The sequence below is a fragment of the Myxine glutinosa genome, chromosome 1, assembly GCF_964187855.1.
Source record: "Myxine glutinosa chromosome 1, kmMyxGlut1.1, whole genome shotgun sequence".
Lineage (NCBI taxonomy): Eukaryota > Metazoa > Chordata > Myxini > Myxiniformes > Myxinidae > Myxine > Myxine glutinosa.
Window position 1 is genome coordinate 339,704,957 of NC_136261.1, and position 23,351 is coordinate 339,728,307.

The 23,351-nt window shown below is 48.4% G+C and overlaps 1 protein-coding gene across 1 annotated transcript in view; it reads left to right on the forward strand.

The window, feature by feature from the left end:
- The window catches only part of LOC137412665 (A disintegrin and metalloproteinase with thrombospondin motifs 6), a 122,626-nt gene that overhangs the window by 53,791 nt on the left and 45,484 nt on the right, over positions 1-23,351 (forward strand). The window contains exons 9-11 of the mRNA XM_068097954.2: positions 1,276-1,422; positions 5,235-5,376; positions 6,886-6,993. Coding sequence (XP_067954055.2) covers positions 1,276-1,422; positions 5,235-5,376; positions 6,886-6,993 — 397 coding nt within the window. The remainder of the gene's footprint in view (positions 1-1,275; positions 1,423-5,234; positions 5,377-6,885; positions 6,994-23,351) is intronic.

Genomic DNA, 23,351 nt, shown 5'->3' on the forward strand with positions numbered 1-23,351 from the left:
TGGTGGGGGGTGGAGGGGGGGGGGGTCTCGCCAAGAGCCATCGGCCCCAAGCGCCAGTCCGAACCCGGTTCTGTTCTCGGCGGGAAGAAAGCCGCAGTCCGCCCGTTCGCGCGCCACTAGGCCTCACCGAGCGTCCTCTCACTCCTGGCCCCGTTGAGCACGAAGCGAACAGGAGTTGTCACGCCATCCTCGTTCCCAGCTCTTCGTTCGCAACTCGGCCTCCTCATAATCTCCAGCAAGGTCTCAGCACACTACCGCCCGCACTGAGGTCCAGAACGTGAAGACAATGGCAGAGAATCATCAGCGCTCAACCATCTCTTTCCACATCCAGCACGAGAAGCACGAGAAGGCACAAGAGAATCTGGAGAACAAGAAGGAAGATGCCGGTTCAAGCGTTCTTTTTAAGTCCTGCCCTGACGTCATCGGCGCTTCTCCTCCAATCAGCGCAGGCCAACAGCACCGGCCCAGCTCCCCACCAATCAGCGTGCAGTCCGCCTTTTGACGTCATCGGTCGTGCCTTGCCAATCAGCCTGTTGCTTCTTGCTCGTCCTTCTTTTCACCAATCAGCGAGTGCCTTCTTACTCTGCCCTGGCCACTCAGGGCTCCTTGGGGCATGTCTTCGGCCTGCTCAACCTTTGTGGTGATGTAGCTGGTTGCCGTCCCATCGGCAGTGCTCAGAACTGGCTTCGGTTGGTTTTATTGTTATTTAGTTGCAACTATTGGGCGATTCCTACTAGTGTCTATGGTGCGGTGCCAAAAGAGATAAAGGATAAATCACCAAGGGTATGACGTACAAGGGATAATTTATCCTTATTCTCTAAGCTAGTTAACATGCCCCGCCCTGCCCCCTCGTGACGGGGACAGATATACACTTGGTCCGACATCCGAGCTAAACGAGGCCTCTACTTATTACATGGTGGTGTTTCTTCTTCTTCACGACAGTGGGAGCATGCTACCTACACAAATATACCTGGTCTAAACTCATCACTACCCCACCGACATAACAATATTATATACCCTTTGGAACCGCACCCTTTTTTCCTGACATGACATGGACATGGCTCCTTTGTTGATATGTATAGGCACAATGGGATCTTGGACGTTTCCCTTATGTGGAGAGTAAAAACATTTGCAAATGCATATTCTACCTATTTTATAATAGTAAAACGATGATCACTGTGTTCATTGTACTTTGCTGCTGTTTTCTTTCTTTCCTTTGTTCCACCAAGCAAAACTCTTATGCTGAAGTATATTTTCCTCTTGCTGAGGTTGCAGCTTTGGTATGAACCATGATGGAATGGGGAACAAATGTGGTGGTGAGGGTGAGGAGCCAGCTAGGATCATGGCTGCACAGCTCACTGCTGCCGCAAGTCCTTTCTCTTGGTCGTCATGTAGTCGCCAGTACATCAGCAGATTCTTGGAGTAAGTCCAGCACTCACATGCATTTAAGTAAAAGTGAATATGAATAATATTTGAAGCAATTATTAACGCATTTTACTCTTGAAAGTACCCCGGATAATATTATCTAACCTACCGGATTTGACATTTCCCTGAACAAGGATGGATCTTCTGAAATGTGATGTATGATGATGGATGAAATGGATGAATCTTCTAAATCACACACAGATAAATGAATCGTCTGTTGATCAAATGATATGACGTGTGATCCATACAGTGCAATTTTAAAGGGATACAAAACCAAACTAGATGGTATTCATAGAATACTTATCCTGCGCAGTCAACTTGTTGCGAGCCAACTCTTCAATTTTTGAACGTTTCTTTTTTTTTGATCCAATATGGCTGCCAGACCACGTGAGCGATGACATCATAAATTTATATTCCCCAAATAATTGTTGCATAGATCACGCTCAATACATTTCAAACTGATCAGACTAAGCGTTGTCCCTGTCGAATTATGACGTCATAATTATGGCACCAATGACGTCATTGTTAACAACACCTATTCCCCATATGGAGTTCTTTACAATGAGCCATGTTTCAATTTTTTCATGCAGCGGTTTTGGAGACACGACGGCACACGTACGGCACATGTACGGCACACACACAACGGCACACGTACGCCACACCACACGTACGGCACACACACGACGGCACACGACACACGTACGTAACTGAATGCTTAACCCCGCTTTTCACTTCACGAGCGCAGGGTAACAAGATGCTAACATACCTGTTCATTCTGGTCCATTAGTTGAAGGGGAGCATTCGGTATTTGGTTGGTTGAAAACATTATCACTGTTTCAGTAAATGTAAATAAAAAACAAAATGTTCAACACTAGGGATATGAAATTTTATGGAGATAGGAATGAATGAATGATCCTTTTTATGCCATTTTTCCCCTCTAGAGCGGGGCTTAACCTTGCAGGCCCCATGACAATCATGACAATCATGGTTCCCAGTTTGAGGAAATGTTTTTATGGCCGGATCCCCTTCCTGACGCCAACCCTTAGTTACCCTGCGCAGTCAACGATGCGCAGGGATACGGTGTACCTATTCTAAACCGGGGTACACACCGTGATCATTCATCCCAGTGAACTGGTACTCAATTTTCCGACCTCGGAAGGATGACAGGCTGAGTCAACCCCCCTGGCGTTAATTAAGCGATCGACCGGGATTCAAACCCAGGATCCTCGGATCCCAAGCCGGCACCCTAACCGCTAAGCCAACACCAGGCTCAGCGAGAGACAGCGATAAATAAACAGCGATAAATTATTATTATTTAAAATTTCCTTTAAACAACAAAGCTAAATAATGAATCCTCAATGTGGGGCATCATGCAATAATTTAATCTCACATGTACCACATAAAGGGCCCAGTAATAAATCAGTTTCGCTATTTTTATCCCACGTGCGCTCAAATCTCAACCTGGGGTTAAGCGATTGGTTCATTCTGTCTTATGTAGCGGAAAAGATGGTGCGTCGACAGTGGTGAAAGTTTTTTTTTTTCCTGCAGCATTTAAATCTTTTATTTAATTTCAATTGAATTATGTACTTGAACACGAGAACACAAGTCGTCTGTTTGACAAACCTCCACTTTAACATAACTTTGGACCCTGCTATTCGCGGAGGATACGTTCCTGGAAAATCCGCAAATAGCAAAACTCGAGAATAGCGGGGCATCTTATTATAATAGAGCAAAAGGATATGGTTATGTCGTTATGTCGGTTTATATGTATGTTAATATGCGACCATAACGTCTTCTTCTTCAAAAAAAAATTAAAACACAGTCCGTGCACTCTTAATTACGTTTAGACTGCTGAGACCCCTCAGACCATTGACGACCCTTTAAGTCCCCCAAGGCCATTAAGACCACCAAGACCCCTGAAGACCCGAAAGACCCCAAATACCCAAAATACCCTTGAAGGCCCTGAGTCTCAAAAAAGACCCTGAAGACTCAAATGGCCCCAAAGACCTAAAATACCCCAAACACCCAAAACACCCTAAAGACCCAAAACACTCCGAAGACCCAAAATACCATGAAGACCCAAAAGACCACAAAGACAGAAAATACCCTTAATGGCCCAGACGATGCAAAAGACTCTGAAGACCCAAATGGCCCTGAAGACCCAAACACCCTGAAGACCACAACGACCCTTAAAGACCATGAAGACCCAAAAGACCCTGAAGATCCCAAAGACCCCGAACACCCCAAAGACCCCTAGTCCCAAAACACCCCAAATACCCAAAATACCCTTAAAGGCCCAGAGGATGCAAAAGACCCAGAAGACCCAAAACACCCCCAAGGCCCAAAGGACCATGAAGACCCAAAACACCCTGAAGACCACTACAACTCTTAAAGACCCTGAAGACCCAAAACACCCCAAAGACCCAAAATACCCTTAAAGGCCCAGAGGATCCAAAAGACCCTGAAGACCCAAATGGCCCCGAAGACCCAAAATACCCCAAAGACCCAAAACACTACGAAGACCAAAATGCCCCAAAGACGCAAAACACCCCGAAGACCCAAAACACCCCGAAGACCCAAAATACCCTGAAGACCCAAAACACCCCAAAGACCCAAAACACCCCGAAGACACCCTCAGTCCGCGCAGTATGGATGCGGCTCCGTTCTTGGAGGGAAGTCTGCTAGTTCGTTGGCACGAGTAGGCCTCAGTCCGCCCTCATCTCTCTCTCGAACAGACTCTCTGAAACGACGTATGGTGAGTCGCGCTAGTTGTTTCAATGGAAAAAGGGTGGATAGGTTGCCGAGTCACGAAAATCCGCGAATAGAGAGGTCAAAACCGCGAATGGAGAGGAAAAATCTGTGAATGGCAAGGCAAAATCCGTGAGTGGCAAGGCAAGTCCCGCAAATGTCGACGATAATCCGCGAAGGTATTATAAATACCGTATGTGAAGCTAACGGCTCGTGAATTTTTTTTCCGCACCCCTGAAAAAACCGCGAATTCAAGGAACACGGCCGCGAACAAGAAGAAAAGCCCGCAAATTCGTAGAACACAGCTGCGAATAGAAAAAAAAGCGAATTCACGGAACACTTTTCCACGAATCGAGAAACAGGTCGCATTTTATCACCTGCGAATGCGCGGAACCCACAGATAGCGGAACCGTGAATAGCTGGGTCCGACAGTACATCGACAAAATATTACGCCATTTTACGGTCTCGATCAATCTCGACGTTCCCCAACACTGAATACAAACAAAATTGTGGCTCGGACAAAATAAAGACCTTACTCGGAACTGCAAAGCAAGAGTTGAAAAGACGCTTCCCATGTCATATTTCTCAAAACCACGTGTGGTTGGTAAGGTGTTCGATGAACTCTCTAGTTTTCATTAAGTGATCGAAGGCTCAAAGTACATTCGCAGACATGACTATATTTTTTGGTAAATTATAAGGAAAGGAAAGTATATGCATGGTATTTGAAGTTGTTGAGATGTCCTGTGTCATGCCTTGCCTGCACAAAAGAGGATGGAAAATTAATACTCGGGATGCTAAAAATTTGTATATTATTGTGTATAATACTAAACTTGGATATCACCAAGAATCGCTGCCTGAAGGAAGTTTTCAGTGTTTTTTTTATTCACAACATAATAGTCTATCCAATTTGTGATGTCTACTATACTCCTTTATTATTCACACAAATATTTTTGTAAACTATTTTCATTTTATTGACAGTTTTTTATTGACTATGGAATTATCACATATAGGCCTAAAAACGTTTTATTTTAAGCTAACTTGCCAAGATATTGGTGCCATAGCTCTGGCCGAGGAGACTGCCTGAATGATTCTCCACAAACGCTGAACCTGGTGATGCCAACAGAGCTTCCTGGGATGCACAGAAATGCAGATGAGCAGTGTCGTCTACAGCACGGGCCTACTTCACGACAGTGCAAGTTTCGGGTGAGTGAATGTACTTGCCAGATGTCCGTTAAAAAAGGCAGAGAAACAAGCTTGGAAGAGTGGTTGTTTGTGTGTTTGGTGGTGGTTCTTGTGCAGCATGTGGCTGCATGGCTGCATCATATTCTGGAGGTGCAGCTAATGCTGCTGATGCAACGCCCCCTATGACCAGTAAGCTGGTACTCATTTAGTCATTTTGCCGACCTCGGAAGGATGATGGGCTGAGTCAACCCACCTGGTGTTAATTAAATGGAATTACGGGGCCTTAACTGTTAAGCCAACACCAGGCTATGTGCCATATTTTCATATTTTCAAGTGCTGTGATGTTAAATTCATGAAATGTATAGTATTGACTTTCTTATTCCTCTCCACCACATAAGGAACACGAAATAGCAATCGGAGATTGCAAACCCTTGCCAGGACATGTTTGTGTTGTGTATTTTGTGTGGTGTTTATTAGCTGCTGTGTTTGTGTGGTTTATTGACGATGCAGATTTATGTTCAATCCAATATGGTTGCCGAACCACGTGACCGATGACGTCGTCAATTTAATTCACCCATTCAATTTTTGCGTAGATCATTCTCAATAAATTTATAACTGATTGGATCATGATGATGAATTATGACGTCATAATGAAGGCACTAATGACATGATCATGAATATATGTTGTTCCCCATGAGAAGTGCTTGACAATGAGCCATATTTCAATTTTTTCCATGAAGCGGTTTCAGAGATAGAGGTGCAAAGTTTTTCGGTTTTTCCAAGATGGTGCACATACCACATGACCTATGATGTCATAATTATCATGAAAAAATTTTACAGGAGGAGGCGCTTCTATGGTGAAAAATTGGTGTGAATCGGACCAACGGATGCAGAGAAAAGCATACTGACATTCTTTGCGGACAAACAGACAGACAGACAAATAGACAGAAAAGGCAAACGGACCCAAATGCAATACCCTCTCCTATGGCGAGGAAAATAATTATTGTGTGGGATATATAATGATAATCTTTATATCAAGAATTTAGAATTATAATAAAGTGATAACAAATGTTTCAGAACAATAATCTGGAAAGAGAACTAACCAGACTAACCAGACTAACCAGACTAACCAGACTCAGTGGCATTGTGATTAGAGTATCAGCTCTGAGTCTCGGACGTCGTCGGTGGTTCAATTCTGACCCTGGCGAAAGTCAGAAAAAATACTTTAAATATGGTATGTTCTGCTTCCTTACTTGACACTCAGCATTTAAAGGATAGATCACAGATAGATCATGTTGTTGGCATCACATGGGGGCCAGGAGGGATGGTTGGGGGAGGAAAGATTTATAAAATGGCTTTACCAGCCCCCAGAGTGCACCACAATGTTATGTCACTCCCCCAAGATCACCGGCTGTGTTTGTCTGAAGTTAAGTCCAATGTTGTCCAATGTCTCGGAATGCATATGCAACAGCTCCTCCATGAACCTTAAAACCAGAAAAAAAGAAGGAAAACTGTTCATGTTCCTTGCAGGACGTTTGCCGGCAGTTGTGGTGTGTCAGCCGCAGCAAACTTTGTGTCACGAACAGCATCCCAGCTGCAGAAGGAACAGCTTGTGCATCTGACAACGGTGATGTGGGGGTAAGAATCAAACAAGGACAATGCATCTGGGGAATTCCTTCAAATTCTACTGAAACTTAAAACAATGGGCCATTCCATATAAAGACAATTGAAGAACATTCATCATTGTAGGTAGTGGAGTGATAACCTTGCTCAGTTTTATCAATTTATGGTTATTTATTTATTTTACGGATGCGTTTAGGGTTTTAACGTAAATTTTCATTGAGATTTTTATTTCACAGTTTACAGTTATAGACATTACAATTTTCAAATGCTAGGTGTAATTTGAGGTTGTTTTTTTTACGGATGCATTTACGTTTTTTTACGTAAACTTAAATTTACTAACGCTTTTTCTTTTTTTCTTCATTTACAGACATTATTGTCATGTTTATTTCACAGTTTTCAGTTATAGAAATTACAATTTTCAAATGCTAGATATTCTTTGGGGCTATTTCTTTTTACAGATGCATTTGTTTTTTTGCGTAAATTTTAATTGGTGGACGCTTTTTCCTTTTTTTCATTTACAGACATTATTGTCATCTTTATTTCACAGTTTTCAGTTATAGAAATTACAATTTTCAAATGCTAGGTATTGATTGAGGTGATTTTGTTTTTTTTTACATATTATGCGTTTATCGTTTTTATTTTTAAACTATATTTACATTTACGGACACTTTCCGACGGTTCTGTGATTTTTCCCAGTGTGTCTGGTTTGTGTCCAATGCTTCAATGTCCGTCGGCATGCCAAATTTAACCTTTATACAACACCTGGAAGGTACCGAACAAAAATAGCAGTCAGTCAGTCAGTGGTTATAAAGAGATTTATATACACTACTCACAATAAGTTAGGGATATTGGCAGGTTCTTCGGTGTGGTTGATTTTGTGTATTAATTATGTTTAAAAAAGTTGTTGGTCCTAATTCTATGGTTATTAATGAGTGAAAAAAACACAGCATTCTTGATTTCAATACCCCAACCCTAACCCCTATAAAAAATATAAACTCACTCCCACAATATCTCTAACTTATTGTGACTAGTGTATTAGATACTATAAGTGAGTACACGGCAAACTACGCCAAAGGGGGGAAGGGGGAAGGGGAGGGGAAGGGACGGAGGGGAACTGTGAGAAGGGAGGGGTGAGGAAAGGGAGAGGAGTGGAGTGGGAGGGGAAGAGAGAGGAGGAAGGAGATAAGAAGGTAGGGTGGAGGATGAAAGGGGGAGACAGGATGGAGGGGGTGGGGAGCGAAGAGGAGGAGGAGCAGGGAGGAGAGAGAAAAGGGAAGGAGGGTGGAGTGAGGAAGTGTTGGGGGGGGGGGGCGGTGGGTATGGGGGAGAGTGACTTTCTCGAACAAAAATGTTAGTCAATGAAAAAATAGGTAGGTAAAAAACATAAAGGGAGCTCTGTCTACTGTAACGCCATGGTTTGAAAAATCAGCCTGAATAGTGTTCACCAAGTGGTGGTTCAACTCATTAATCATATTCAAAAAGGGTGTTATAACACCCCCAAACTTCCCCAGCCTTGTGACTAATTAATTAAGTACACAGGCATTTCTCACTTCATTTGTGGAGCCCTCGCTAAGCAGTATAAGCACTCCAGCAAGCACTCCAACGAAATGGGTGATAAGGAACAGCTGGCTTGACAAGTGATAGCAAGCTGATTGCTTCTGGTTGAAATGGCCAAAAATTTTCGGGAAAGTACCTCTTAAATTAATACAACTAGCAACGGTACCCACCCTATGGGGGGGGCTTCAATTGGGAAGCCTAATGAAAAGGCAAAATATCAGAAATTGAAGGTTTTATTTTATTTTAAACGATTCATATAAACATCCGTTGAATCATATCACACGCAAATCATCAAAATCTAAACAGTATCTTTAGAATTTCAATAAAAGCCACATCACTGTTCATATCGGTAAATATTATTCCATCGTGTTTCAAATCGTGATCGATACACTATGATCGTGATGATCGTGAATCGTGATTGATAATAGTGTTCACAATCGCTATGTCGTATGTACTCCCGATACGTGTACCAAATTCCCGATACGTGTAACTGTACCAAATCAACAGGTAAAAGGATTTTGAGCCGATAGCTGTTACGACCTTGGCAAGATCGATGGAGACAGCGATCTGTTAGCGTATTCACCGCCCAAATAGCTATGTGGAATTCTCTCATGTGGAGATTAAACGTTACGGCTGTTACGGCCTTGGCAAGATCGATGGAGACAGTGTTTATTATACTTTTAATGAAGGACACTGTCTCAAGCCCCAGTCCCCATCACGGATGGGGCTCAACGGTTTACCGGAGCCTGATGGCGAAGGGAAGGGTACAAGCTGGCCCGTCCAGTGTAGCGCGTGTGCGGCCCCGGACATCGAAGGGCATTAAACGTTCATTAAACATTAAATGTTCATTCAACATTAAACGTTCATTAAAGGATTAAGAAACGAAAAACATTACGAAATTACGTTCACACCGTCACGTCAAACACTACCGTGAACACATACATCATCACAACATCGTCACAATGAAAACATCGTTACAATGGACGTTATGCGAACGTGAATGTTATGCGGGAGTCCAAACCTGATAATACTGGAGACCAAAGCTGAAATTGGGAAAACTAAATAGCCTATTTTACTCCTGGAGATCCCAGGATTATCCACCCAAAATATCGTTTCGATCAGTTGAGCCATTTTTGCGGTACCTTAGAACAGACGGACAGACATTTGGTGAATTATAGTAAGATGAAAGTATATCGCACAAAAATTTTAGTCAATAATAAAATGGGTACGTAAAAACAAAAAGGGAGCTCTGTCTACTGTAACGCCATGGCTTGCAAAAGCAGCCTGAATAGCGTTCACCAAGTGGTAGTTAATCAAATTCAAAAATATATGCAATATGGGTCCATCGTCCAGAGGGAATTTTAAAAACACATCTCAGGTACAGTGGAGCAGTGGCGTATCAAAGAAAAATGACGCTTGGGGCAAGATGTCAAATTTCCGCCCCTCATAACTGTTGTGGAAATCATTCAAGACCACAACTTTAGTCCATCTGTTTGTTTAATTCCATTAAGACCTTTGACATCATTCTGCAAATACAGGGATGCAATAGAAATAAGGTTTGGTTTCACATAGGTCAATCCACAATATCATTCAATGAAAGCAAGCGTAATATTCTATGTGGTACGTATCGTTAACGAGTCCACTAGTCAATGTAACATGTCACAGGAGAAGACGCCTAGAGCAGCGGCCGTTTCGGGTCTTATAGCCGCGCCCCCCTAGCGGTGTCAGCGAGCAGCGAGCATCACCTGGGTTCAGCATAATACGATTTCACTACATTCTCCCCACTGTTAGAACTACACTGCGGTGCGGCTAGAAGCGAGCGAGGCGTCAGCCTTAACAAGGTGCGGAATATGGTATCAGTCGGCCCAACCGTACCGGTCCGGGCGGCGAATTTCCCTGCCAGCACGTGTCCGAAATTCCCCGGGTACGGCACCACGTAACCCCGAGACCCCGGCGTCGGAGTAGCTGCCGGAGTCAGGTGACGAAGGGGGTACCGCCAAGCCGTCAGGCAAGGGCGGTTGTGGCGAAGGGAGGGTCGGCAGACGTTCAGTGACGGAAGTGTCGGAAGAGTCCATAGTCTCATAGATTGGCTCGTCCGATTCCTTATAAGGGTCGGTGACCCCGCATGGGGCAAGATGGCGTACGGAAACAGTGGACTCACGCCCATCTGCCGTCATCACACGTGCATGCTCGGGATTAGCCTGGAGCACCTGCACTTTGTCCACTAAGGGGTCGTACTTGCTCGTGCGGACCACCCGTTTGAGATAGGCCGGCCCGGGCTCTGCGAGCCAACTGGGTAAAGACCGGATACACCCCGAGCTCCTCGGGTGGTGGAAAAGTCACTCCTGGGGAGTCTGATTGGTGGCCGTACATAGGAGAGCCCTAATCGAGTTCAGTGCCGCAGGTAGCGACCAAGCCCATTTATCGAGGCCCCGGCCGAGGGTCCGGAGATTGAGCACGACGGCCCTCCATATAATCCCGTTGAAGTGTTCGATCTGCCCATTCGCTTGGGGTCTGTAGGGCGTGGTATAACTAGAAGCGACGTTATTTTGGAGCAAGTAGCCTCGCACTTCCTGAGACAAAAAGACCGCACCCCGATCTGTATGCACGTAGGTTGGGTACCCAAACATAGAGAACAAATTTTGCAGGCATCGCATTACCGTGGCAGCCGTCATATCCACGCACGTATAAGCAAAAGGAAATCGCGAGTACTCGTCGACGATAGTGAGCAGATAGCGAGAGTTACTCGACACCGGCAACGGGCCCTTGAAATCCATCGCCAACCTTTCCCACGGCGTCGTAGCCCTAACCAGTGTCCCCATGGGAGGGTTATAGAAACATGGTTTGATTTCTGCGCATATAGCGCAGTCGCGACAGATACGGCGGATATCGTCTATCGAGTACGGCAGATATCGTCTATCGAGTATGGCAGATTACCACTTCACACAAAATGAGCGAAACGCGTCACGCCCGGATGCCCGGCAGTTGCGTGCAAAACGCGTAGGCCCTCCAGAGTGACGATACCCGCGCACGTAACCGGCCTCGATAAGGCGTTGGCGACCTGGTTATCCTTCCCCGGGCGGTATTTGATAGTGTAGCAGAAGTCGGCAAGCTCTATACGCCAGCGAGTGATTTTCTCATTCTTAATGCGCTGGGCGTGTAAGGTGTCGTACATGAACGCAACACTTTGTTGGTCCGTGATGATTTGGAAGCACCACCCGAGTAAGTACGGGCGCCATCGCCGAATCGACTCGACGATTGCGTACGCTTCCTTTTCGACAGACGAATGTCGCCGCTCAGCGGAGGTAAGAGTCCGTGAGAAGAAAGCCACCGGGCGCCCTCCTTGGGAGAGGGTCGCCGCTATCGCATGATCCGAGGCATCACTTTCTAGGACGAAAGATCCGCTCTCGTCGATCGTTGCCACAGCGGCACTGGCGATGTCGGCCTTAAGGCCTCCGAAGGCCGCTAACACGGTCTGACGCAAAGGGAATGTGTCGCAGGTCACAAGGGGGCGAAGGTTCGCGGAGAAATTTTGGACCCACTTAGAGTAATGGGCGAATAGCCCGAGAGCGCGCTTCAGGGACGCCCGATCGCTGGGAGGGGCCATGTCGAGGAGAGGTCGCAGATGCTCCTTATCTGGAGCGACAGAGCCATGGGTCACGGTGTACCCCAGAAGATCTATCTTGCGTAGGGAGTATTGACACTTAGCCTCGTTCATGGTTAAGCGATACTTCTGCGCGACCTCGAGGAAGCGCTTCAGATTAGTATCGTGGTGTCCTTGGTCATACCCACAAACCGTAAGATTGTCTAAATAGACGAAAACATCGGTCAAGTTCTCCCTCGCAACGAGGTCATCCATGGCCCTCTGGAAACAGGAGACCCCATTCGTTACCCCAAAAGGCAATTGAGTAAACTGGTACAACCGTTGCCCCGACTCAAAAGAGGTATAGATACGATCTGCCCTCGAGATAGGGATCTGATGATACGCACTACGGAGATCGAGAGTGCTGTAGACAGAGTATTGGGCCACCTGTCGCACCAGCGTGTCCATCCCTGGAAGGGGGTAGGCATCCAGCTGTGTAAAACGGTTAATCGTTTGGGAATAGTCGATTACCATGCGTCTGCGGTGTGCTTCGCTTCGCACCACTAAGACCTGGGCCCGCCACGGCGACCGGCTGGGTTCTATGATGCCGTCTTTCAAGAGCTGAGCCGTCTCTCCCGCAATGAATTGCATGTCTGCTCGAGAGTAGCGCCGTGATTTTACCGCTACAGGTGTACAGTCGGAGGTTAAATTGGGGAACAGCGAAAGTGGCTGGATGTCCATTTTCGCTAGGGCACACACAGCAAGCGTGTCAGTCCCACCAACCGCGAGCGTGTCTGGCCCACCAAACTCCATTTCCAGTCGTCCATGTCGCTTAAGGAAATCGTGTCCTAACAGAATGTCAGCACATAAAGCAGGTAAAACCATGAGGTGTACATCTGGAAAAACCCATCCCTTTATCACGAGTTTCAATCGACATTCCCACTTCGTGCTGAGCCGAAGGCCCTGGGAAGCCATGAAGATCCGTCTCGTAGTCCCCAAGACCTGCCAACCATGCCTGTGCACTAGTCGCTGATCGATAAAACTATCCGTAGACCCTGTATCCACCAAGGCATGCACACAATGGCCGTCGACCATGAGGGGAATAACGGCTTGAGCCAGGCCGGACGAGCCTGCTGGGAGTGGGACCGAACCTCCTGAGTGAGGCGGTCGCGCCACGCGGGTGGGTCCTATGCCAGCCGCAGTTGTCCGGGCGTCAGAGGGTGCCCGTGGAGTTTCGTATACGTTGTCAGGGAGCGTTCCCATGCAATCTGCAGTGTTGCGGTCGTTGCCGGAGTATTCGTTGTTCATGAGGCATTCGTTAAAGCTGTCAGAGAGTGTTCCCATGCAATCTGCAGTGTAGCGGTCGTTGCCGGAGTATTCGTTGTTCATGAGGCATTCGTTAAAGCTGTCAGAGAGCGTTCCCATGCAATCCGCAGTTTTGCCATTCAAAATCGCCGTTTCGCCGCGTACGGGCCACCGTAGTCTTGCCATTCGAAATCGCCGTTTGACGAGTATGGGCCACCGTAGTCTTGCCATTCGAAATCGCCATTTGACGAGTATGGGCTTCCGTAGTTTGGACCAAACGCGTGTCGCCACCAGAGGACGCCGCTCTCGAGAGACGTAGCGTGTACCTACCGCCGGGGTGGGGCGAGGCTCCAAAGGCCCTCGCGTTTCCCGGAGTCCAGTCAAGGACGCACGTTCCGTGTCCGATTGAGGATGAGACTGTTGTGGCTGCTCGGTGTCTCTCGCCAAGGTCATGGCAGCCGGGTAAGGCGCCGTGTTCTGTGCTCGGCCCGTAGGCTCCGCAATGAGCCCATTCAAGGTCGCACGCGGCCGCGATCCGCGTGCGGTTTTCCGGCACACTTTTGCATAGTGCCCCTTCTGCGAGCACAAATGGCATATCGCGTCCCGAGCCGGACACACTGTCCGGTGGTGTCGTTGACCCCCACAGAAGTAGCATGCGGCCCCGCGTGAGGCCTTGGGTCTGACCGTAGCGGCAGCCGTCAGGATCCCCGGATCCTCCGCCGGGGCAACCTGGAGTTCCGCGAGCGGTCCGCTCCCGGTTCGTCGGCGGTAGCACTCTCCAGCCGTGCGTGTAGCGAGGTCCCCGCCAAGAGGCACGTGCGATCATAGTTGTTTGACTGCAGCCGCGCTTCGGTATATATTTTCCCTTGTTCTAGAGCCACCGTGAAGGTCAGGTCGGTCCTCTCCAAGAGCTTGAGCCTGAGGTCCTGAGAGGAGACCCCGGAGACATAGGCGTCTAGGAGAAGGTCATCCTGAACCTGCTCTTGAGTCCGTGGCTCCTGGGTGCTGTCTAGCAGGAGTTGCCGGAGCTCCTGGGCATAGTGATCCATCGACTCGTTTGGTTGCTGTCGTCGCGATCGCAGCAAAAGTCGAGCATGTATCACGCTCTTTTGCTTTATGTACAATCGCTTGAGCTCCGCGACAGCGAGGTCGTATGTCGCACATCGCGCAATACTGTTGTACACCTTGTAGTCTACTTTGGCCTGGAGCGCTGCTAGCTTCGCGGCAGCTGTCGGCACGGCTTCCTGGTCAGCGAACTGATTCTCCAAAGTTTTCAACCAGTGAGTCAGTTGCAAACCAGCATCCGGGGCTTGTGGGTCGGCGCAGAATTGCGAAACCGCCAGCATCTTGCTTCCCGCCATGTCCGTAGATTTTAATGGAATTAAGTGTTGTGGAAATCATTCAAGACCACAACTTTAGTCCATCTGTTGGTTTAATTCCATTAAGACCTTTGACATCATTCTGCAAATACAGGGATGCAATAGAAATAAGGTTTGGTTTCACATAGGTCAATCCACAATATCATTCAATGAAAGCAAGCGTAATATTCTATGTGGTACGTATCGTTAACGAGTCCACTAGTCAATGTAACATGTCACAGGAGAAGACGCCTAGAGCAGCGGCCGTTTCGGGTCTTATAGCCGCGCCCCCCTAGCGGTGTCAGCGAGCAGCGAGCATCACCTGGGTTCAGCATAATACGATTTCACTACATTCTCCCCACTGTTAGAACTACACTGCGGTGCGGCTAGAAGCGAGCGAGGCGTCAGCCTTAACAAGGTGCGGAATATGGTATCAGTCGGCCCAACCGTACCGGTCCGGGCGGCGAATTTCCCTGCCAGCACGTGTCCGAAATTCCCCGGGTACGGCACCACGTAACCCCGAGACCCCGGCGTCGGAGTAGCTGCCGGAGTCAGGTGACGAAGGGGGTACCGCCAAGCCGTCAGGCAAGGGCGGTTGTGGCGAAGGGAGGGTCGGCAGACGTTCAGTGACGGAAGTGTCGGAAGAGTCCATAGTCTCATAGATTGGCTCGTCCGATTCCTTATAAGGGTCGGTGACCCCGCATGGGGCAAGATGGCGTACGGAAACAGTGGACTCACGCCCATCTGCCGTCATCACACGTGCATGCTCGGGATTAGCCTGGAGCACCTGCACTTTGTCCACTAAGGGGTCGTACTTGCTCGTGCGGACCACCCGTTTGAGATAGGCCGGCCCGGGCTCTGCGAGCCAACTGGGTAAAGACCGGATACACCCCGAGCTCCTCGGGTGGTGGAAAAGTCACTCCTGGGGAGTCTGATTGGTGGCCGTACATAGGAGAGCCCTAATCGAGTTCAGTGCCGCAGGTAGCGACCAAGCCCATTTATCGAGGCCCCGGCCGAGGGTCCGGAGATTGAGCACGACGGCCCTCCATATAATCCCGTTGAAGTGTTCGATCTGCCCATTCGCTTGGGGTCTGTACGGCGTGGTATAACTAGAAGCGACGTTATTTTGGAGCAAGTAGCCTCGCACTTCCTGAGACAAAAAGACCGCACCCCGATCTGTATGCACGTAGGTTGGGTACCCAAACATAGAGAACAAATTTTGCAGGCATCGCATTACCGTGGCAGCCGTCATATCCACGCACGTATAAGCAAAAGGAAATCGCGAGTACTCGTCGACGATAGTGAGCAGATAGCGAGAGTTACTCGACACCGGCAACGGGCCCTTGAAATCCATCGCCAACCTTTCCCACGGCGTCGTAGCCCTAACCAGTGTCCCCATGGGAGGGTTATAGAAACATGGTTTGATTTCTGCGCATATAGCGCAGTCGCGACAGATACGGCGGATATCGTCTATCGAGTACGGCAGATATCGTCTATCGAGTATGGCAGATTACCACTTCACACAAAATGAGCGAAACGCGTCACGCCCGGATGCCCGGCAGTTGCGTGCAAAACGCGTAGGCCCTCCAGAGTGACGATACCCGCGCACGTAACCGGCCTCGATAAGGCGTTGGCGACCTGGTTATCCTTCCCCGGGCGGTATTTGATAGTGTAGCAGAAGTCGGCAAGCTCTATACGCCAGCGAGTGATTTTCTCATTCTTAATGCGCTGGGCGTGTAAGGTGTCGTACATGAACGCAACACTTTGTTGGTCCGTGATGATTTGGAAGCACCACCCGAGTAAGTACGGGCGCCATCGCCGAATCGACTCGACGATTGCGTACGCTTCCTTTTCGACAGACGAATGTCGCCGCTCAGCGGAGGTAAGAGTCCGTGAGAAGAAAGCCACCGGGCGCCCTCCTTGGGAGAGGGTCGCCGCTATCGCATGATCCGAGGCATCACTTTCTAGGACGAAAGATCCGCTCTCGTCGATCGTTGCCACAGCGGCACTGGCGATGTCGGCCTTAAGGCCTCCGAAGGCCGCTAACACGGTCTGACGCAAAGGGAATGTGTCGCAGGTCACAAGGGGGCGAAGGTTCGCGGAGAAATTTTGGACCCACTTAGAGTAATGGGCGAATAGCCCGAGAGCGCGCTTCAGGGACGCCCGATCGCTGGGAGGGGCCATGTCGAGGAGAGGTCGCAGATGCTCCTTATCTGGAGCGACAGAGCCATGGGTCACGGTGTACCCCAGAAGATCTATCTTGCGTAGGGAGTATTGACACTTAGCCTCGTTCATGGTTAAGCGATACTTCTGCGCGACCTCGAGGAAGCGCTTCAGATTAGTATCGTGGTGTCCTTGGTCATACCCACAAACCGTAAGATTGTCTAAATAGACGAAAACATCGGTCAAGTTCTCCCTCGCAACGAGGTCATCCATGGCCCTCTGGAAACAGGAGACCCCATTCGTTACCCCAAAAGGCAATTGAGTAAACTGGTACAACCGTTGCCCCGACTCAAAAGAGGTATAGATACGATCTGCCCTCGAGATAGGGATCTGATGATACGCACTACGGAGATCGAGAGTGCTGTAGACAGAGTATTGGGCCACCTGTCGCACCAGCGTGTCCATCCCTGGAAGGGGGTAGGCATCCAGCTGTGTAAAACGGTTAATCGTTTGGGAATAGTCGATTACCATGCGTCTGCGGTGTGCTTCGCTTCGCACCACTAAGACCTGGGCCCGCCACGGCGACCGGCTGGGTTCTATGATGCCGTCTTTCAAGAGCTGAGCCGTCTCTCCCGCAATGAATTGCATGTCTGCTCGAGAGTAGCGCCGTGATTTTACCGCTACAGGTGTACAGTCGGAGGTTAAATTGGGGAACAGCGAAAGTGGCTGGATGTCCATTTTCGCTAGGGCACACACAGCAAGCGTGTCAGTCCCACCAACCGCGAGCGTGTCTGGCCCACCAAACTCCATTTCCAGTCGTCCATGTCGCTTAAGGAAATCGTGTCCTAACAGAATGTCAGCACATAAAGCAGGTAAAACCATGAGGTGTACATCTGGAAAAACCCATCCCTTTATCACGAGTTTCAATCGACATTCCCACTTCGTGCTGAGCCGAAGGCCCTGGGAAGCCATGAAGATCCGTCTCGTAGTCCCCAAGACCTGCCAACCATGCCTGTGCACTAGTCGCTGATCGATAAAACTATCCGTAGACCCTGTATCCACCAAGGCATGCACACAATGGCCGTCGACCATGAGGGGAATAACGGCTTGAGCCAGGCCGGACGAGCCTGCTGGGAGTGGGACCGAACCTCCTGAGTGAGGCGGTCGCGCCACGCGGGTGGGTCCTATGCCAGCCGCAGTTGTCCGGGCGTCAGAGGGTGCCCGTGGAGTTTCGTATACGTTGTCAGGGAGCGTTCCCATGCAATCTGCAGTGTTGCGGTCGTTGCCGGAGTATTCGTTGTTCATGAGGCATTCGTTAAAGCTGTCAGAGAGTGTTCCCATGCAATCTGCAGTGTAGCGGTCGTTGCCGGAGTATTCGTTGTTCATGAGGCATTCGTTAAAGCTGTCAGAGAGCGTTCCCATGCAATCCGCAGTTTTGCCATTCAAAATCGCCGTTTCGCCGCGTACGGGCCACCGTAGTCTTGCCATTCGAAATCGCCGTTTGACGAGTATGGGCCACCGTAGTCTTGCCATTCGAAATCGCCATTTGACGAGTATGGGCTTCCGTAGTTTGGACCAAACGCGTGTCGCCACCAGAGGACGCCGCTCTCGAGAGACGTAGCGTGTACCTACCGCCGGGGTGGGGCGAGGCTCCAAAGGCCCTCGCGTTTCCCGGAGTCCAGTCAAGGACGCACGTTCCGTGTCCGATTGAGGATGAGACTGTTGTGGCTGCTCGGTGTCTCTCGCCAAGGTCATGGCAGCCGGGTAAGGCGCCGTGTTCTGTGCTCGGCCCGTAGGCTCCGCAATGAGCCCATTCAAGGTCGCACGCGGCCGCGATCCGCGTGCGGTTTTCCGGCACACTTTTGCATAGTGCCCCTTCTGCGAGCACAAATGGCATATCGCGTCCCGAGCCGGACACACTGTCCGGTGGTGTCGTTGACCCCCACAGAAGTAGCATGCGGCCCCGCGTGAGGCCTTGGGTCTGACCGTAGCGGCAGCCGTCAGGATCCCCGGATCCTCCGCCGGGGCAACCTGGAGTTCCGCGAGCGGTCCGCTCCCGGTTCGTCGGCGGTAGCACTCTCCAGCCGTGCGTGTAGCGAGGTCCCCGCCAAGAGGCACGTGCGATCATAGTTGTTTGACTGCAGCCGCGCTTCGGTATATATTTTCCCTTGTTCTAGAGCCACCGTGAAGGTCAGGTCGGTCCTCTCCAAGAGCTTGAGCCTGAGGTCCTGAGAGGAGACCCCGGAGACATAGGCGTCTAGGAGAAGGTCATCCTGAACCTGCTCTTGAGTCCGTGGCTCCTGGGTGCTGTCTAGCAGGAGTTGCCGGAGCTCCTGGGCATAGTGATCCATCGACTCGTTTGGTTGCTGTCGTCGCGATCGCAGCAAAAGTCGAGCATGTATCACGCTCTTTTGCTTTATGTACAATCGCTTGAGCTCCGCGACAGCGAGGTCGTATGTCGCACATCGCGCAATACTGTTGTACACCTTGTAGTCTACTTTGGCCTGGAGCGCTGCTAGCTTCGCGGCAGCTGTCGGCACGGCTTCCTGGTCAGCGAACTGATTCTCCAAAGTTTTCAACCAGTGAGTCAGTTGCAAACCAGCATCCGGGGCTTGTGGGTCGGCGCAGAATTGCGAAACCGCCAGCATCTTGCTTCCCGCCATGTCCGTAGATTTTAATGGAATTAAGTGTTGTGGAAATCATTCAAGACCACAACTTTAGTCCATCTGTTGGTTTAATTCCATTAAGACCTTTGACATCATTCTGCAAATACAGGGATGCAATAGAAATAAGGTTTGGTTTCACATAGGTCAATCCACAATATCATTCAATGAAAGCAAGCGTAATATTATATGCGGTACGTACCGTTAACGAGTCCACTAGTCAATGTAACATGTCACAGGAGAAGACGCCTAGAGCAGCGGCCGTTTCGGGTCTTATAGCCGCGCCCCCCTAGCGGTGTCAGCGAGCAGCGAGCATCACCTGGGTTCAGCATAATACGATTTCACTACAGCATAATACTTCCCATAGGCCTAAGTCTTTGAATGCTGTGTGTGTGTGTGTGTGTGTGTGTGTGTGTGTGTGTGTGGCCCCGTGTGTGTGTGTGGCAGTGTGTGCCCTCGTGTGTGTGTGTCTGTCTGTGTGTGTGTGTCTGTCTGTGTGTGTGTGTGTGTGTGTGTGTGTATATGTGTCTATGTCTATTTCTATGTCTGTGTGTGTGTGTGTGTGTGTGTGTGTGTGTATGTGTGTGTGTGTGTGTCCCTGTGTGTGTGTGTGTGTGTGTGTGTGTGTGTGTGTGTGTGTGTGTGTGTATGTGTGTGTGTGTGTCCCCGTGTGTGTGTGTGTGTGTGTGTGTGTCTGTCTGTGTGTGTGTCCCCGTATGTGTGTGTGTGTCCCCGTGTGTGTCCCCGTGTGTGTGTGTTTGTGTGTGTCCGTGTCCATGTGTATGTGTGTGCAGTGTCCGTGTCAGGGCTGTAACCTTTTTACCATTTGAGTTTTGTCATCATATTTTCACCAAAGCGTTATTTTGAGAATATGGAGAAGACAAATTAATAATTTTGTCAAAAGTCAAAGGTCAGCATTACATAAAATCGTAAATTTTCATGCTATTGACCTGAAATTTTAAGAATTTGCATATTGGGTCAATTAATTTGTTCGCCAATCAAAAGCTAGAAGCAGATTGTTTTTTTAGATCTAAATCTCAAAGGTCAATTCTGCATAAATCATCAATTTTCATTTTGTCATTTTTCAAACTGTTTTCGTTATTTTGAGCATACGGAAGAAGAAGAAGATGTCTGAATACAAACGGACGCGGACGGGCTTTGCATTTTCAGATGCTTTCTGGTTTGCAGGTGGAGCTGCTGTTTAGCTCAATTCTGCTGTTTAAATTTTGAAATTCGGTTCAGGATAAGAGTTTGTGGAGTGCATTCCAATTTAGTTTTAAAATGTGCAGAAATGAAATAAAGGCACGAACACCGCCATATCGGGACTCTATGTACATGGACCGACATCCACCTGCCCCCCACCCACCACTCCACCCACCCCCCACCCACCACTCCACCCACCCCCCACCCACCACCCACCACTCCACCCACCCCCAATTCCACCACTCCACCCACCCCTCACCCACCAGTCCACCCACTACTCCACCCACCACTCCACCCACCCCCCACCCACCACTCCACCCACCCCCCACCCACCACTCCACCCACCACCACTCCACCCTCATACAACTCTCCCTCCAATCCCCCCTCCCACTCCTTCCTCCACACCCATACAACTCTCCCTTAATCCCTCCTACCCAGTCCCACGTTTCCCTCCACACTCATACAACTCTCCGGACTTCACCGGGCGGTGTTCGTACCTTTATTTCATTTCCACACACGAATAAAAACTAAAATGCGATACGCTCTACAAACTCTTAATCTGAACCGATTTTCAACATTTTAAACTGCAGAATTGAGCTTAACAGCAGTTCCGACTAATAAAAGAATGTTCATTTGCTGAAAACGTTTCATTCAAAAAACGTGTCTCCGCTTCAAACTGGTGTTGGTGGTGTTTGGCCAAAAGTGCCGCCCCCTAAAAGTGCCGCTCGTGGCGGCTGCCACCTTCAATCCCCCCCCCCCCCCCCCCCCCACCCTCCTTCGCTATGCCAGTGCAGTGGAGTGACACCCTATCCCATGGAAGTATTAATTATTAAGTTAAAAATTATTATTAAGTAAAAAAAAAAAAAAACTAACCACAAAAGGAGAATGACAGCTTCGCTTAAATAAATGAATATATACACTTAGTTATAAAAATCGCTAGATATGGTAAATTTTGTCAGATTTCACTCCAGATTTGGACATTTATTTAGTCTACAGCATCCAATCCTCATATCTGAATCCAGATTTTGATGATATGCTTCAATTATGGAATGCTAATGTTTCCAAGGCAAGGCACGTTTGAATAGGCCGAAACAAAATGGCGGCTTAGGAACCCAGCGAGTGGCAGTGGGCTGACCAAGATGGTGGGCCGCCATATTGGTAAGGTTTTTTCGGGTTTTTTCTTATGTCAAACCAAATTACTAGTACCGACTGCAAAGCCGCAATGAGCCGGCGAAGCCAAAGCCTCTTGCCACTATTTTACCCATCACTATGGCATCAGTAGGTTAGGTAGTTGGTAGTAGGTAGGTGTAGTAGGTACCGTACCTGGTAAGACTTGGTAAAAGAGAAGAGCAGAGAGTCCTCCCCAATGGCAATACGTGCATACAATAAATGTCACAAGAAGCTTAAGGAAGTAACTATACGATGTGCTAGCTTAGGGTCTATTTTAAGAAATTTTAACTGGGCTTAACATACGTTTTCACAGTACCGTATGTGTGTCGTCTTCTAACTTCAGTCGCTGTCAGGCGCCAGGGCTGGTTCTCTGACTCTCCGGGCACGGCAGCTTCCTCCACCAGAAGACGTTAGCTTGCAGTGATTAATTCGGTGAATTCCGTCTCAACTTCGGATATTTCCGGCCGTGAAAAACTATCCGTATTTCTAAACTAAATATGTAAACCGCTTATACCATATTTCTGGCCGTGAAAAACTATCCCATACGGCCACGAGATTTCTAAAAAATAATTCTTCGTCAATGTTAGAATATTTGACGCCGTTTTCACCCTCCGAAACGCGTAATAATATTTTTTCAAATGCTCGAATCTCATTGGTTCTGGTGTTTGATGACGATTTTCGTTGAAGATAACGAGGTTGGTCTTAACGTATTTTAATTACTGATTAGAGGTTTCATTAGATTGTGAATCGAAGAAAGACGGGTGAAACAAACTCCTATTGAACTTTTTCGCAATTGCTTTATGCAAACTTCCGCATCCGGTCGATGGCGGTCTCCATTGAGTGATTTCATTTTAGAAATATTTTTGCAAATGCTCGACTCTCATTGGGTCCGGTGTTTGGTGACGCGTTTTGTTGAAGATAACCAGGCCCGTGCGGGCCGATGTTGGTCTTAAATTATTTTATTAATACATTGGAGGTGCATAAGATTGTGAATCAAACGATGACGGGTGAAAGAAACTCCTAATGAACGTTTTAAATTTGTTATGCATACTTCCGCATCCGCAAGATGGCTGCCTCCACTGCACTTCGGATTCTCGATCCAAGGCATAATCAGGTTTTCAACATAATACGTACTCGTTTATTGACAACACCGGCTTCGCCGGCTATAAACTCTTTGTTCAGTGGCCTTTACAGACTTTACAGACATTGTATCACAAAATGCTCCATCCCTTGGATGGATGTTCATCCGGTTGTCCCACCTGCTAGCATTAGTATGGTGGATATTGAAAATCCCAATATGTTTTTGGTGAAGAGTCAGCGATTTATTACAAGACCCTGGCTAAATTACAAATTCCTTCCACCTTCAGTCGA